The 13,525-nt window shown below is 39.1% G+C and overlaps 1 protein-coding gene across 1 annotated transcript in view; it reads right to left on the reverse strand.

Moving 5' to 3' along the window:
* tmprss9 (transmembrane serine protease 9) overlaps positions 1 to 13,525 on the reverse strand; it is a 32,296-nt gene that overhangs the window by 10,068 nt on the left and 8,703 nt on the right. The window contains exons 7-11 of the mRNA XM_060941204.1: positions 12,411 to 12,576; positions 9,879 to 10,153; positions 4,869 to 5,011; positions 2,305 to 2,518; positions 1,911 to 1,921 (exon numbers count right to left, since the gene is read on the reverse strand). Coding sequence (XP_060797187.1) covers positions 1,911 to 1,921; positions 2,305 to 2,518; positions 4,869 to 5,011; positions 9,879 to 10,153; positions 12,411 to 12,576 — 809 coding nt within the window. The remainder of the gene's footprint in view (positions 1 to 1,910; positions 1,922 to 2,304; positions 2,519 to 4,868; positions 5,012 to 9,878; positions 10,154 to 12,410; positions 12,577 to 13,525) is intronic.

Raw genomic sequence — 13,525 nt, forward strand, 5'->3', positions numbered from 1 at the left:
CTGGCGCTTCTGCAGGTGACGTCACGAATCTGGCTCCAGACTCCCTTGGGATTTTTCCAGATACGTTTTGTTATTTTATTTTTTTCAGCTGTAGACAGATGGCCTTGTGCAAAATTACCCTTCTGGATGAGTGTGTAAAAGGACATACTTTCATATTAAAAAAACACTAAATTGGTCCAGAATATGCACTTTAATAAGACAAAAAATGCATCTTGTCATGGTACTGAGAAATTGCACAGTGTAAACTCATCTGTCCTGAAGAATCAGAAAGCTTACAAAGTTACGCATTTACCTCTGCCTGTTACAAAGCGCTGACACTGGAGATTCCTTCCATAAATGTTAAATAGATGTCTCCTTACAATGTTAAATAAATGTCTCCAAAAAACTTACCATACCAACAATTATAAGTCCCTTGTTACTCTATACTGTTACTATAGAAACTACAGCACTTCATGTATAGAAAATTAATCAACACCTTCTGAACAATCAGAATCCATAATTTAACAGCACTGCTGCATGTTTTTAGGGTTATGGCATGTAGTCACGGGCGATTGCTCTAAGACAACGAGGGAGGCTCAGCCTCCTCTAAAAATGACGAACATCGTGTAGGATGAATTGCGCTAGGCTTATGTTATAGCCGACCTTATAACATTGCTATTTCAGATCCAGAATCATAGAAATATATGTACTCAACCCAACTACAGTGCGAAATCATTCCGTTATAACTTTCCCCAGTTCGCCTAATGTGTGCGTGAGTTTTTCCCCCTCGAGACAACATGATGCAGCCCAGCCTCAGTGGACTTCAATGGCATTTGGGAGCTATGCGCTTTTCAATCTCAAAATGCAAGACAATTATTGGACAAATACTGCGAAAACGCCCACCCCACAGACTCCCAGCCTCAGTGGACTTCAATGGCATTTGGGAGCTATGTGCTTTTCAATATCAAAATGCAAGACGGTTATTGGACAAATACTGCGAAAACGCCCGCCCACCAGACTCCCAGCCTCACAATGGGAAGGACATGGCAGTTTCCGCGAGGAGACTGGTGATTGGTGAAAGCGGACGGATATTTTCTTTGATTGACAGCTCGTTTCAAATATAGACAGGCAGCGGTGAATTTCAGTTCAGTCCCATGCAGATTCGCAAGTGCTGTGGTGTATTGTAAGAGATCAGCTTACATTTCGATTTCATTCATTACATACGGTTTCTACCAGCTTTTTTAGTTTGTATATATTTTCATTGTAAATAAAGTGTAAATATAGTGTTGTCAAGTTTGCTATCTTAGTTCCAGAAATTTTGTTTATTTGAGTGACTGAACTTGAACTTGAGGGGGCTAGTCAGCTAGCAAGAAAGCTGCGCACGGATGCCAAGCATTGCTGATTTAATTTTGGTGAAGCCATTTGCCAGTCTTCCTTTCGAGGAAAAAATTAAAATTAAAGAGCAGGGTAGACCAATGCCTCAAATTGACTTGGTGAAAAAGGTAGGGAATAATACTCGTTCCTTTCAGCTCTCCTGGTACGAGAAAGTGAATTGGCTAACAGCAAGTGACCCACATCAACAACAGTAAATAGGCTACTTTAGTAATATGTCATGGATGGACCAAAAATATAGAATCTATTTAAAATGTTTATGCTGAGTATATTATATTGGAATATATATTTCTCTGGATATGAATTAAACACGGCTACAATTTGGAAAACATTTTTAAACAAAAACACAGCCGAGAACATTTCACACTACAGACCTGGATTAAAAGTGAAGAGTTATCAAAATTGTCAATAAAACATTTCTCAGTCAAAATAAGTAAAATATAGGGAAAGTGTCATTGAATGAAATGTGTGGCACCCAGCTCTATGTTTGGCTCCCCAAGGTCAGTGCTTGTGCCTATTCCAGAACACTCTGCTGTTACTGCTGAGGTTCCTGACAAAGAGCTGCTTTCAATAATGATCAATTTTTAAACAACATGCCACAATTTTAAAATATAAAATGTTAAAATATACCCCCCCCAACACCACCATCATGTATATTGGACAGTAGGCTAATGGGCCAAAAGAACCTGTTATTTCACAGTTTGTGACCCTGCCAACAATCAGCCAGATCAGAGGCAAGAGTATGGGCAAAATTGATGTGTTTTTTCTTTTTTCTTTTAAAATCTGGAAACATCGTAACCGACCAGCCTCCCCTGTTTGAAAGACTACCAGCCGCCACTGCATGTAGTATTGCGTAACGATATAACTAGTTTGTAACTTGTGACATCACGTTCCTACCAGTCACCACAGGAGTTGATGTGATGGACTTAGCACGAAGGACTGCTGTGTTTGTTGCACTGCCAACTGTGGGTCTGTCCTGAACACTACTGGGCTCGGCATGGCTCAGGATCCAGTTGCGGAGCACAGTGACCCGGGAGTACACTCCCGGCTTATTGATTTGTGCGCAGCCCGTTCCCCAGCTGACTACACCAGCCAGGAAGAAGCGGTCAGGACTGCTTTCACACACCAGAGGACCTCCTGAGTCTCCCTGTGGGGACAAATTGATGCTGTTTCAAACAAAACAGTGCTAATATGACTTCACAGGGGCCTATAAATAATATAGTAAAATATAGCAAAATAAAAAATAGGTATAACTTGAATAAAAGACATTCAGTATGATGTGCAGTAGAGGTTATCAACTGGTGGACCAGATATGGACCCAGTAATGTGAACCAAACCGAGAACTTGGGGGGGGGGGGGGGGGGGGGGGGGGGGACAACAACTGTTTTAAAGTAGCTGCTAAACATAGGGGGAAACCATGCCTATAATTCAGTGACTTTTTTTTAACATGGATCTATTACAGCCAATCACATGCATTTACAGTGGTGCTTGAAAGTTTGTGAACCCTTTAGAATTTTCTATAGTTCTGCATAAATATGACCTAAAACATCAGATTTTCACGAGTCCTAAAAGTAGATTAAAAGAACCCATTGAAACAAAAATATTATACTTGGTCATTTATTTATTGAAGAAAATGATCCAATATTACATATCTGTGAGTGGCAAAAGTATGTGAACCTCAAGGATTAGCAGTTAATTTGAAGGTGAAATTAGAGTCAGGTGTTTTCAATCAATGGGATGACAATCAGGTGTGAGTGGGCACCCTGTTTTATTTAAAGAACAGGGATCTATCAAAGTCTGATCTTCACAACACACGTTTGTGGAAGTGTATCATGGCATGAACAAAGGAGATTTCTGAGGACCTCAGAAAAAGCATTGTTGATGCTCATCAGGCTGGAAAAGGTTACAAAACCAAAAAAAGAGTTTGGACTCCACCAAGCCACAGTCAGACAGATTGTGTACAAATGGAGGAAATTCAAGACCACTGTTACCCTCCCCGGGAGTGGTCGACCAACAAAGATCACTCCAAGAGCAAGGCGTGTAATAGTCGGCGAGGTCACAAAGGACCCCAGCGTAACTTCTAAGCAACTGAAGGCCTCTCTCACACTGGCTAATGTTAATGTTCATGAGTCCACCATCAGGAGAACACTGAACAACAACAGTGTGCATGGCAGGGTTGCAAGGAGAAAGCCACTGCTCTCCAAAAAGAACATTGCTGCTCATCTGCAGTTTGCTAAAGATCACATGGACAAGCCAGAAGGCTATTGGAAAAATGTTTTGTGGACAGATGAGACCAAAATAGAACTTTTTGGTTTAAATGAGAAGCGTTATGTTTGGAGAAAGGAAAACACTGCATTCCAGCATAAGAACCTTATCCCATCTGTGAAACATGGTGGTGGTAGTATCATGGTTTGGGCCTGTTTTGCTGCATCTGGGCCAGGATGGCTTGCCATCATTGATGAAACAATGAATTCTGAATTATACGAGCGAAATCTAAGGGAAAATGTCAGGACATCTGTCCATGAACTGAACCTCAAGAGAAGGTGGGTCATGCAGCAAGACAACGACCCTAAGCACACAAGTCGTTCTACCAAAGAATGGTTAAAGAAGAATAAAGTTAATGTTTTGGAATGGCCAAGTCAAAGTCCTGACCTTAACCCAATGGAAATGTTGTGGAAGGACCTGAAGCGAGCAGTTCATGTGAGGAAACTCACCAACATCCCAGAGTTGAAGCTGTTCTGTACGGAGGAATGGGCTAAAATTCCTCCAAGCCGGTGTGCAGGACTGATCAACAGTTACCGGAAACATTTAGTTGCAGTTATTGCTGCACAAGGGGGTCACACCAGATACTGAAAGCAAAGGTTCACATACTTTTGCCACTCACAGGTATGTAATATTGGATCATTTTCCTCAATAAATAAATGACCAAGTATAATATTCTTGTCTCATTCGTTTAACTGGGTTCTCTTTATCTACTTTTAGGACTTGTGTGATAATCTGATGATGTTTTAGGTCATATTTATGCAGAAATATAGAAAATTCTAAAGGGTTCACAAACTTTCAAGCACCACTGTATGTAAATTATTTAGCTGAAGGCAGCTCATCAGGTCAGAGAGTAGCTAGAAGGCTAGAGACATTAATTTAGAAAGAAAAGATTTTTCACAGACAAAGAACATTCCAAAAAACAAAATGTTTAAAGAGGATCAGACATAGAACATTTATACTCTGAATCAATTTCAAAACTGATGTGTCTCCTCTGTTTAGAGTTTGTGCCACTAGTTAAAAGTGGTACTGTGAATCACCACAACAAAACAAAAACAATCACTTTGATTTTCTTACTTATAGCTACAAACTAATCACTAATGGTGATGCATTACAGTGTAACTGTCATATTAGTTGCTTACCTGGGCCTTTTTAATCGACAAAATTTTGGTGATTGGAGCTTTAGAACATACCTCTGAACTAGAGCATAAATATGGACAATAATGAAGAGAAACCTGGCAGGAGTCAACTTTTCCCTGCAGGAAGCCGGCGCACATCATGTTGTTGGTTATAGCTCCTCTGTATACGGTCGAACTGTTACACACTTTCGAATCAATGATCTTCACTGAGGCTTTTTGGAGCATAGGAGGCACCTTGCCTGCTCAGAAACACACAGAGCCACAATGAAGGTTAAAAAAAAATACAGTGAACATAGAAGTTTAAAAATAAATTTTAATACAGTGTTACCTCTTAGACCCCGTCCACACGTAGCCGGGTATCTGCTAAATCGAAGATATTTTTCTACGTTTTGGCCTGTCATCCACATGAAAACACATCAAAAACGAATATTTAAAAAAACTCCGGGCAAAGTGAAGATTTTTGAAAACTCCGTGTATGCCTTTTCGTGTAGACAGAGATAACCGGAGTTTTGCGTTTTAGAACGTCACAATCTGCGCCAAAAAAAATGACAACAAATCTGCCCTGACGTCAAACGTGCGACCTTTGTTTACTGCAGAAGCCAGATTAAGCATGGACTTAAGCTACCCGCACACCACGGCGATCCACGCGGTACCGAACCGACCCATTTCAGAGCCGACTCCCGACAGGGCACGCACATATACCCCGACTGCTGACGAGTGCAGTCGCGATTGAAGCGACACGTGACAACTTAATAGCTTTGTGATTGGCTATTGGATATAGTTACTGTTAAATCCAACACTTGAAGATGCTACAGGCTGAATTACAAATGACACAACACGGAATATGTAGCGCACTATCTAGGCTGCATGAGCTATTATTTCCAACCTTAAATAGTGCACTTATATAGGGGAGTTAAAGCGATTTGGAATTCAGCCACACAACTTGAGCAGAGTGGCTTTCCAGCCCACTGTGTCTATGGATAAAGCTTCAGTCTATGGATTTACAGTATATACCTGCATTAGGTGCTACCAACACGTATTTCTCGCGCTAGAAATTGTGTTTAATGATGTCACGTGTTATATGCGAAAGATATGATTGGCTATTGCTAGCGACTCTCGCCGATCAGTCTGGCTCCCGATTAGTTTTTCGAATCGGCTGTGAGATGAGTCGGTACCATCGAAAACTAGTCTTTACGCCTGACTCGCGACTTCAGTTGGCTCGGTACGCTGAAAATTGGCGTAGTGTGCGGCTAGCTAAAGAGTAATGGGTCGGAGTAGTGCCTTGAAAGCGTTAATTATTGTGCAGGTGCTATTTACATGTTTAATTTTAGAAGCCCAACTACTGCTCCAAGAGCACAGGCGATGTGATTAGGGGGGAGGATTTGGGGAAATAACCATCTACAGGTTTGGAATGCTTATGAATGTGATTGAAAACGCAGATGTTCGGTTATGTGTGGAAGGGATTTTTTTCGAAGACGAGGTGGTGTGGATAAAACATTTTTATAAACGGAGGGGGGGAAAATGTTCGGTTTTAAAAATACCCGGCTACGTGTGTACATGGCATTAGTTAACATTAATTTCACCTCACAAGTAACCAGGATGAATAATTATTGAGCTCAGGGAAGAGTTTAAGACCCCGTCCACACGTAGCCGGGTATCTGCTAAATCGAAGATATTTTTCTACGTTTTGGCCTGTCATCCACATGAAAACACATCAAAAACGAATATTTAAAAAAAACTCCGGGCAAAGTAAAGGTTTTTGAAAACTCCGTGTATGCCTTTTCGTGTGGACAGAGATAACCGGAGTTTTGCATTTTAGAACGTCACAATCTGCACCAAAAAAATGACAACAAATCTGCCCTGACGTCAAACGTGCGACCTTTGTTTACTGCAGAAGCCAGATTAAGCATGGACTTAAGCTAGCCGCACACCACGGCGATCCACGCGGTACCGAACCGACCCATTTCAGAGCCGACTCCCGACAGGGCACGCACATATCCCCCGACTGTTGACGAGTGCAGTCGCGATTGAAGCGACACGTGACAACTTAATAGCTTTGTGATTGGCTATTGGATATAGTTACTGTTAAATCCAACACTTGAAGATGCTACAGGCTGAATTACAAATGACACAACACGGAATATGTAGCGCACTATCTAGGCTGCATGAGCTATTATTTCCAACCTTAAATAGTGCACTTATATAGGGGAGTTACAGCGATTTGGAATTCAGCCACACAACTTGAGCAGAGTGGCTTTCCAGCCCACTGTGTCTATGGATAAAGCTTCAGTCTATGGATTTACAGTATATACCTGCATTAGGTGCTACCAACACGCATTTCTCGCACTAGAAATTGTGTTTAATGATGTCACGTGTTATATGCGAAAGATATGATTGGCTATTGCTAGCGACTCTCGCCGATCAGTCTGGCTCCCAATTAGTTTTTCGAATCGGCTGTGAGATGAGTCGGTACCATCGAAAACTAGTCTTTACGCCTGACTCGCGACTTCAGTTGGCTCGGTACGCTGAAAATCGGCGTAGTGTGCGGCTAGCTAAAGAGTAATGGATCGGAGTAGTGCCTTGAAAGCGTTAATTATTGTGCAGGTGCTATTTACATGTTTAATTTTAGAAGCCCAACTACTGCTCCAAGAGCGCAGGCGATGTGATTAGGGGGGAGGATTTGGGGAAATAGCCATCTACAGGTTTGGAACGCTTATGAATGTGATTGAAAACGCAGATGTTCGGTTATGTGTGGAAGGGATTTTTTTCGAAGACGAGGTGGTGTGGATAAAACATTTTTATAAACGGGGGGGGAATGTTCGGTTTTAAAAATACCCGGCTACGTGTGTACATAAGTTTAGATGATTTTGGTGTTTAGAGAAGAATTATGTATCACGAGGAATGCCTAACCTCCTTTTAGTCTAGGACCTGGCTTAGACATGTATGCACATAATTTAAAAAGGATAACTCAACTGTTATAGGCTAATTTGAGCCCAAGGAATAACCTGGGATGTATGCCAAAATCGCTATCTGGGGCGAACAGCCTGAAAATTACCAATCCAAGATGGCCGCCAGTATTATGGTATTATTATTGTGTTACTCTTCATGTTCCTGACCCTGGTTTATGTAACACATAAACAGTAATAATGAGATGTTAAAAGTTGTATTGTTGGCTGTTCAACATTTAGGCTCTCAAGATATTGCTGCCTACTAACATAATAAGTTTTGTTTTGTAATTTTTACTTTAACATTCCATTGATCATAATAGTTTGATTGAAAATACAATTTCTTGATATCAGTCAAATTCTTGCTTTCTTATACTTGCCTAAATTATGTGCATAGGTCTCCCAAGTCCATGATTTCATGTTTGAGGTAGGGTTATTCTGTTTTTCCTCATGTTTTCTGTGAAACTGCAATTTTGGTCGATTTTTGGTGTTTTTTTTTTTTTTATCTTGCCCTTGACCGTAGCTTGTTACCTTTTCCTTCAATCATGAAAATGATGTCACTAATGGATTCCCCATATCCAAAAACCCATAAAATTAGGTATTGCACATACTTCTGTGGCGAGTGGTTCAAAAATTGATATTTTCAATACGGTTACTGGCAGCCATCTTGGATTGGTAATTTTTGGCCTGTTCGCCCCGGATAGCGATTTTGGCACACATCCCAAGTTGTTCCTTGGGTTCAAATTAGCCTATAACAGTTGAATTATCCTCTCCTAAATTATGTGCAGCCATATCTAACCCAGGTCCTCTACTATATTTGTTATCTACCCTTCTGCAGAGTTGAACTTCAGTCATATTCTAACAGATTAGCACCTCTTGATTTTCAAATTCATTTAATAAGGGTGGAGCTTTGGTTGAATCTGATTAGCCAATGGCAAACCTGAACCTGTGGCATCACCATAACTGTTTAGTTAACATGAGCTAGCTTGCAAAATTGATGACACAAATGACATAATTAATGAATTGTTCGCCTAAGATTACAGATCTTTCTAGGGAACTATGGGCTTTGTATGCTAATAGCCTAAAGTTAATTAATTTGCCTCTGAAGAACTAACTAGGCTAATTTGAACCCAAGGAACAACTTGGGATGTGTGCCAAAATTGCTATCCGGAGCGAACAGGCAAAAATGACCAATCCAAGATGGCTGTCGGTAGCCATATTTACCTCAGAAGTAACCAGGTCTTTAACCTGGTTACTTCTGAGGTAAAATTAATGGTAACTAAGCTAATTGGTTAGCTGGCTATCTTAGGTATGTTCCTAAGCAGTACATTGAAACAAAGAAGATAAACGAAACCCAACACATTGGTGTTGCTCCAAATTATTCCATTGTTAGCATGCTTAGTGTCTTGATTTTTTGCATAATATTTAAATAGCTAGCCTGTTGTTTGCTAACTAGCAAAATAAAAAAAAGGCTAGCTATTTAAATATTATGCAAAAAAAATCAAGACACCAAGCATGCTAACAATGGAATAATTTGGCAAATTAGGTGAGTTTAACTTAAACATTAGCCTTGTTATGTTATGATGTGTTCTAATGTTGCATGTTATGTGTTCTAATATAACATGTATGTGTTCTAACATAACACTAGCCTTGTTATGTTATGATGTGTTCTAATGTTACATGTTATGATGTGTTCTAATGTTTAATGTTAAACAGCTGTTTAACATTAAACATTAGAACACATCATAACATTTAACATTAAAATATGGACATTTGTAATATTTATACCATTATAAACATGTTATATTGGTGTAAATAACAACAAAATACTATTTACAGCTGCAGTCTGTAAAACATGCTGAAATATTTGCTTTAAAACATTCTACATTGTTTTGTCGATAAGCAGGCTATTGCTGCTTGAAACATATTTTTGTATGTTTGCTAACCAAATTACTGAACCCTCATATCACCACTACACTGTTATAGTGTGCTTAATCCCATCATCTTTACATGATGTTGATGTTGTTTTATCAAAAGCTATGATACTGGATGATATGTTTATGCTCGATACATTTTGCACATGGTTCACCCTGAATCAGCTCTGAGGGGTAGTGACCCTTCCATGAGCAGGTTTTATTTATTACTCCTCATCTCCACTCACTGCTGTCCTGTTTGATGGCTCCCCAGCCAGAGACGATGCAGTCTTGTCCAGGATTGAAGACGTGAGACGAGGATGGGATGCAGACAGGCTGGATGTAAGGAGTGAAAGTAAGCGGCTTCTCCAGCTCCAGCACAGTCACATCACTGTCCGAGTTCATGGGGTTATAATGTGGAGAGACGATCAGTGACTTGATTTTCACTGTGATTGCTCCTTTCTCCACACCACTCAGTAAACTCGCTCCGACCAGGGCTGTCCAGTCCCTCGGGTTTTTACTGCTGTAGGGAACAGGACAAACTCATTTAATATACCTTTAAAAGAATTGTATTAAATAAGGGAATGTATGATTTAGTGGTTATAGTGAAAATATATAGTTCCAATTAATAATGTATATATTTCCATCTACAGACATTTTCCAAGTTTTAGTGATTGAGAAATTGAGTGGTTTAGTGGTTGAGGGTTTAGTGGTATAGTAATTAGTGTTTCAGCAGTTCAGTGTTTGAGGAGCTAAGTTGTTTAGTAGTTTAGTGGTTGAGGGGTTTAATAGTTGAGGGAATGAGTGGAATAGTAGCTCTAGATGAGGGGTTTCGTAGTTAATTGATTTAGTGGTTGAGGGGTGAGTGGTTTAATGATACATTGGATTAGTGGATAAGTGATTTATTGGTTTTATGGTTTGTTGGTTGGGGAGGTTAATAGTTCGGTGGTTTAGTAGTTTAGGGGTTAGTAGTTGAGTATTTTCCTGGTTTAGTGGTCGAGGGGTGTAATGATTAAAGTGTTTATAGTTGATGAGTGGAGTGGGTTACTAATGATTGAGTACTTAAGTATTTTATTAGTTTAACGGTTTAATGTTTCAGTTGTGTACATACTTGCCAACTTTTCAAAATTCTCATGGGGGAGAAAAATGCGTGAACGACATTTTCAATTGGACGAGGGTATGATGCGCGGTTGAAACGATAAAAACAGTGGATCCCAATTAATTGCAAGCCATTTGAAATTTATACAATTAAAGAGTTTTTGAATTGTTTATATTGTTCTATCAATTACTATAGGTTATGGGATTCATGTATCAGGCATGAGAGAGCTCAGAGTGAAAAATCTGAAATAATACTCGTCTTGAATTTTAATATAATAACAATGAAAGGGAAGTCTTAAATCAGATTTTTAGCTGAAAAATCTCATGCCTGAATATTGTATACATACAGAGACCCACAGAAAATAACACAAGTGATGCTTTAGAAGAATGTTTATCATTTCTTAAAATAGTCACAGTGGATGAAGATTATTGGATTGCATCAAATGTGTTTTCCTTCAGTAAGCTCATGTAAAAATACAGAGAACTATAATATCATATATAAATTAAATTTTAATAAGATTTAACCAAAATAGTAACAAGTCAATTAAATAAATACTGAACTGTCTTAGTACTACTAAAATGCATCTCTCTCACTAAACACTTTCCAACAGAATTTTTAAAAAGCACTAGAAATCCTATCCAAATCCTATCGGAATGCATCAAAGGAATTTGCTCATTTGCAAACTTTGACTGAAAGTTTTCAAACAAAATTTAAAAATGGCACTATAAATACTACCATACTATCAAAATATACTCCACAAAGAAATTCACTCGAATGCAAAATTTTAGTACTACCAAAATACACTCACTAGTAATCTTTCACTTAAAACCTCAAAACTCGATCAAAATCAATCACTTTCCAGATAATTCACTTGTAAACTTTCACTTAAAACTTTCAAACATAAATTCAAAATAGCACTAATACACTACCACACTATTCAAATACACTCATCAAACAAATTCTCTGTCATGCAAAATTTCACTAAACACTTTAGAAGTTGTACAGTTTGTTTCTGAAATGGTATGGAAGACTAGTTTAATTTCACACTCAAATGTCCACTATATTCTGATTTAAGGTATCTTTACCTTAAAATGTGTAACTGGCTGGTCGAACATTTGCTTATCCATGGAAATTCATTCTCCCATGCAGCCTGGTATTTGCATTCATATTTTTGCCGTTTGGTATTGGGTTTAGTGGCCATGATGAATGACTGCTTGTAAAAAATGTCGGACAGCCTGGGTGAATCCTACATTACGGAAGTGACTGTCGTTCTGTTTGTTGATTGGTTAAAAGTCAGTTGACGTCAGCAGTGCTTCTCACACGATTCTGATTGGACATAATCGGGAGTATTTTTAACTTGGCGGTAGGGATTTCCCAAAACCGGGAGATTATCCAGTTTTTAACAAATACGATCGGGAGGCGGGAGACAGAGGCTAAAATCGGGAGCCTCCCGCTGAAATCGGGAGGGTTGGCAAGTATGTGTTGTAGTAGTTTAGTGTTTGAGTGGTTCAGTGGTTGAGGGGTTTAGCAGTTGTAGGGTTTGCTGGTTCAGTGTTTTCGTGGTTAAGGTTTTTAATAGTGTAGTTGTTTCAGGTTTAATGTTTAAAGGGTTAATTAGTTGATGGGTTAATGAATGTAGCTGCTGTTTAGCGGTTTAGCTGTTGATAGGTTGAGTACTCACCTCTCAAAGCAGTGTGCAGCGCTGAGCAGCCAGCGGTGGTTGATGATGGAGGCTCCACAGGTGTGACGACCGTGGAGTCTCAGACTCACCTGCCAGGGCAAATCACCATGATGGGCGTTTTCACCCCCAACAACCCGACTGTACAGCACGAGCTTCCTGCCACACACTACTCATCACAGATAACATGGATTCACAGAAAAAATAATTTAGGACTGATTACGTATTTCTATAAGTATGGTTTTATATATGACAACAGATATAGTCATGTGAAAAAAAAAATTTTCTTCAATTACATTTTGGAATAACTTTTTTTATCTTCGTAAAAATCAAACGTGGGTGAATTTTGCAACAAGACAAAACAAAAATGCCACAAAATCACCTTAAATATATAGTGATTTGACAAAAAAAAGTTTTGCCATCATCCTCTCTGTCTTTAGACCTGATTTGTACATTTTATACCTGAGGGGATCTAGAAACTGTTCAGTTGATATGACAGCAATTAAAAAGGCAAAGGATGGGTCTACAAGCTATAATAAAAATGATCACATTCAGAAAGGAAGATGAAGACTTTTGAACAGACACAATACAGATTTTCATCTCATCTCATCTCATTATCTCTAGCCGCTTTATCCTGTTCTACAGGGTCGCAGGCAAGCTGGAGCCTATCCCAGCTGACTACGGGCGAAAGGCGGGGTACACCCTGGACAAGTCGCCAGGTCATCGCAGGGCTGACACATAGACACAGACAACCATTCACACTCACATTCACACCTACGGTCAATTTAGAGTCCAATACAGATTTTTTTTTTCATTATTGAATACATAACATATATATTCTGACTTGACATAAAACTTGAACATCTCTGAAATGGAACACACTAAATAGCTGGTTGCTATAAATCAACCTTCCTGTCTCCTTCATTTTGTGGTTTGGGTATGAAAACTTTTGCACATAACTTTATATAAATAAAAAGGTAAATAAGAATTATTTAATTATCATGAATTGAATAGGGATTGTCTGTGACCAAGAGAAACAACCTAACATTTTTGAACATTACAAAAATGTTCAAAATAACAACCTGAATATGTATAAACAAAGGTACTGTGATGAATTC

Source organism: Neoarius graeffei, chromosome 15, assembly GCF_027579695.1.
Source record: "Neoarius graeffei isolate fNeoGra1 chromosome 15, fNeoGra1.pri, whole genome shotgun sequence".
NCBI classification, from domain to species: Eukaryota; Metazoa; Chordata; class Actinopteri; order Siluriformes; family Ariidae; genus Neoarius; species Neoarius graeffei.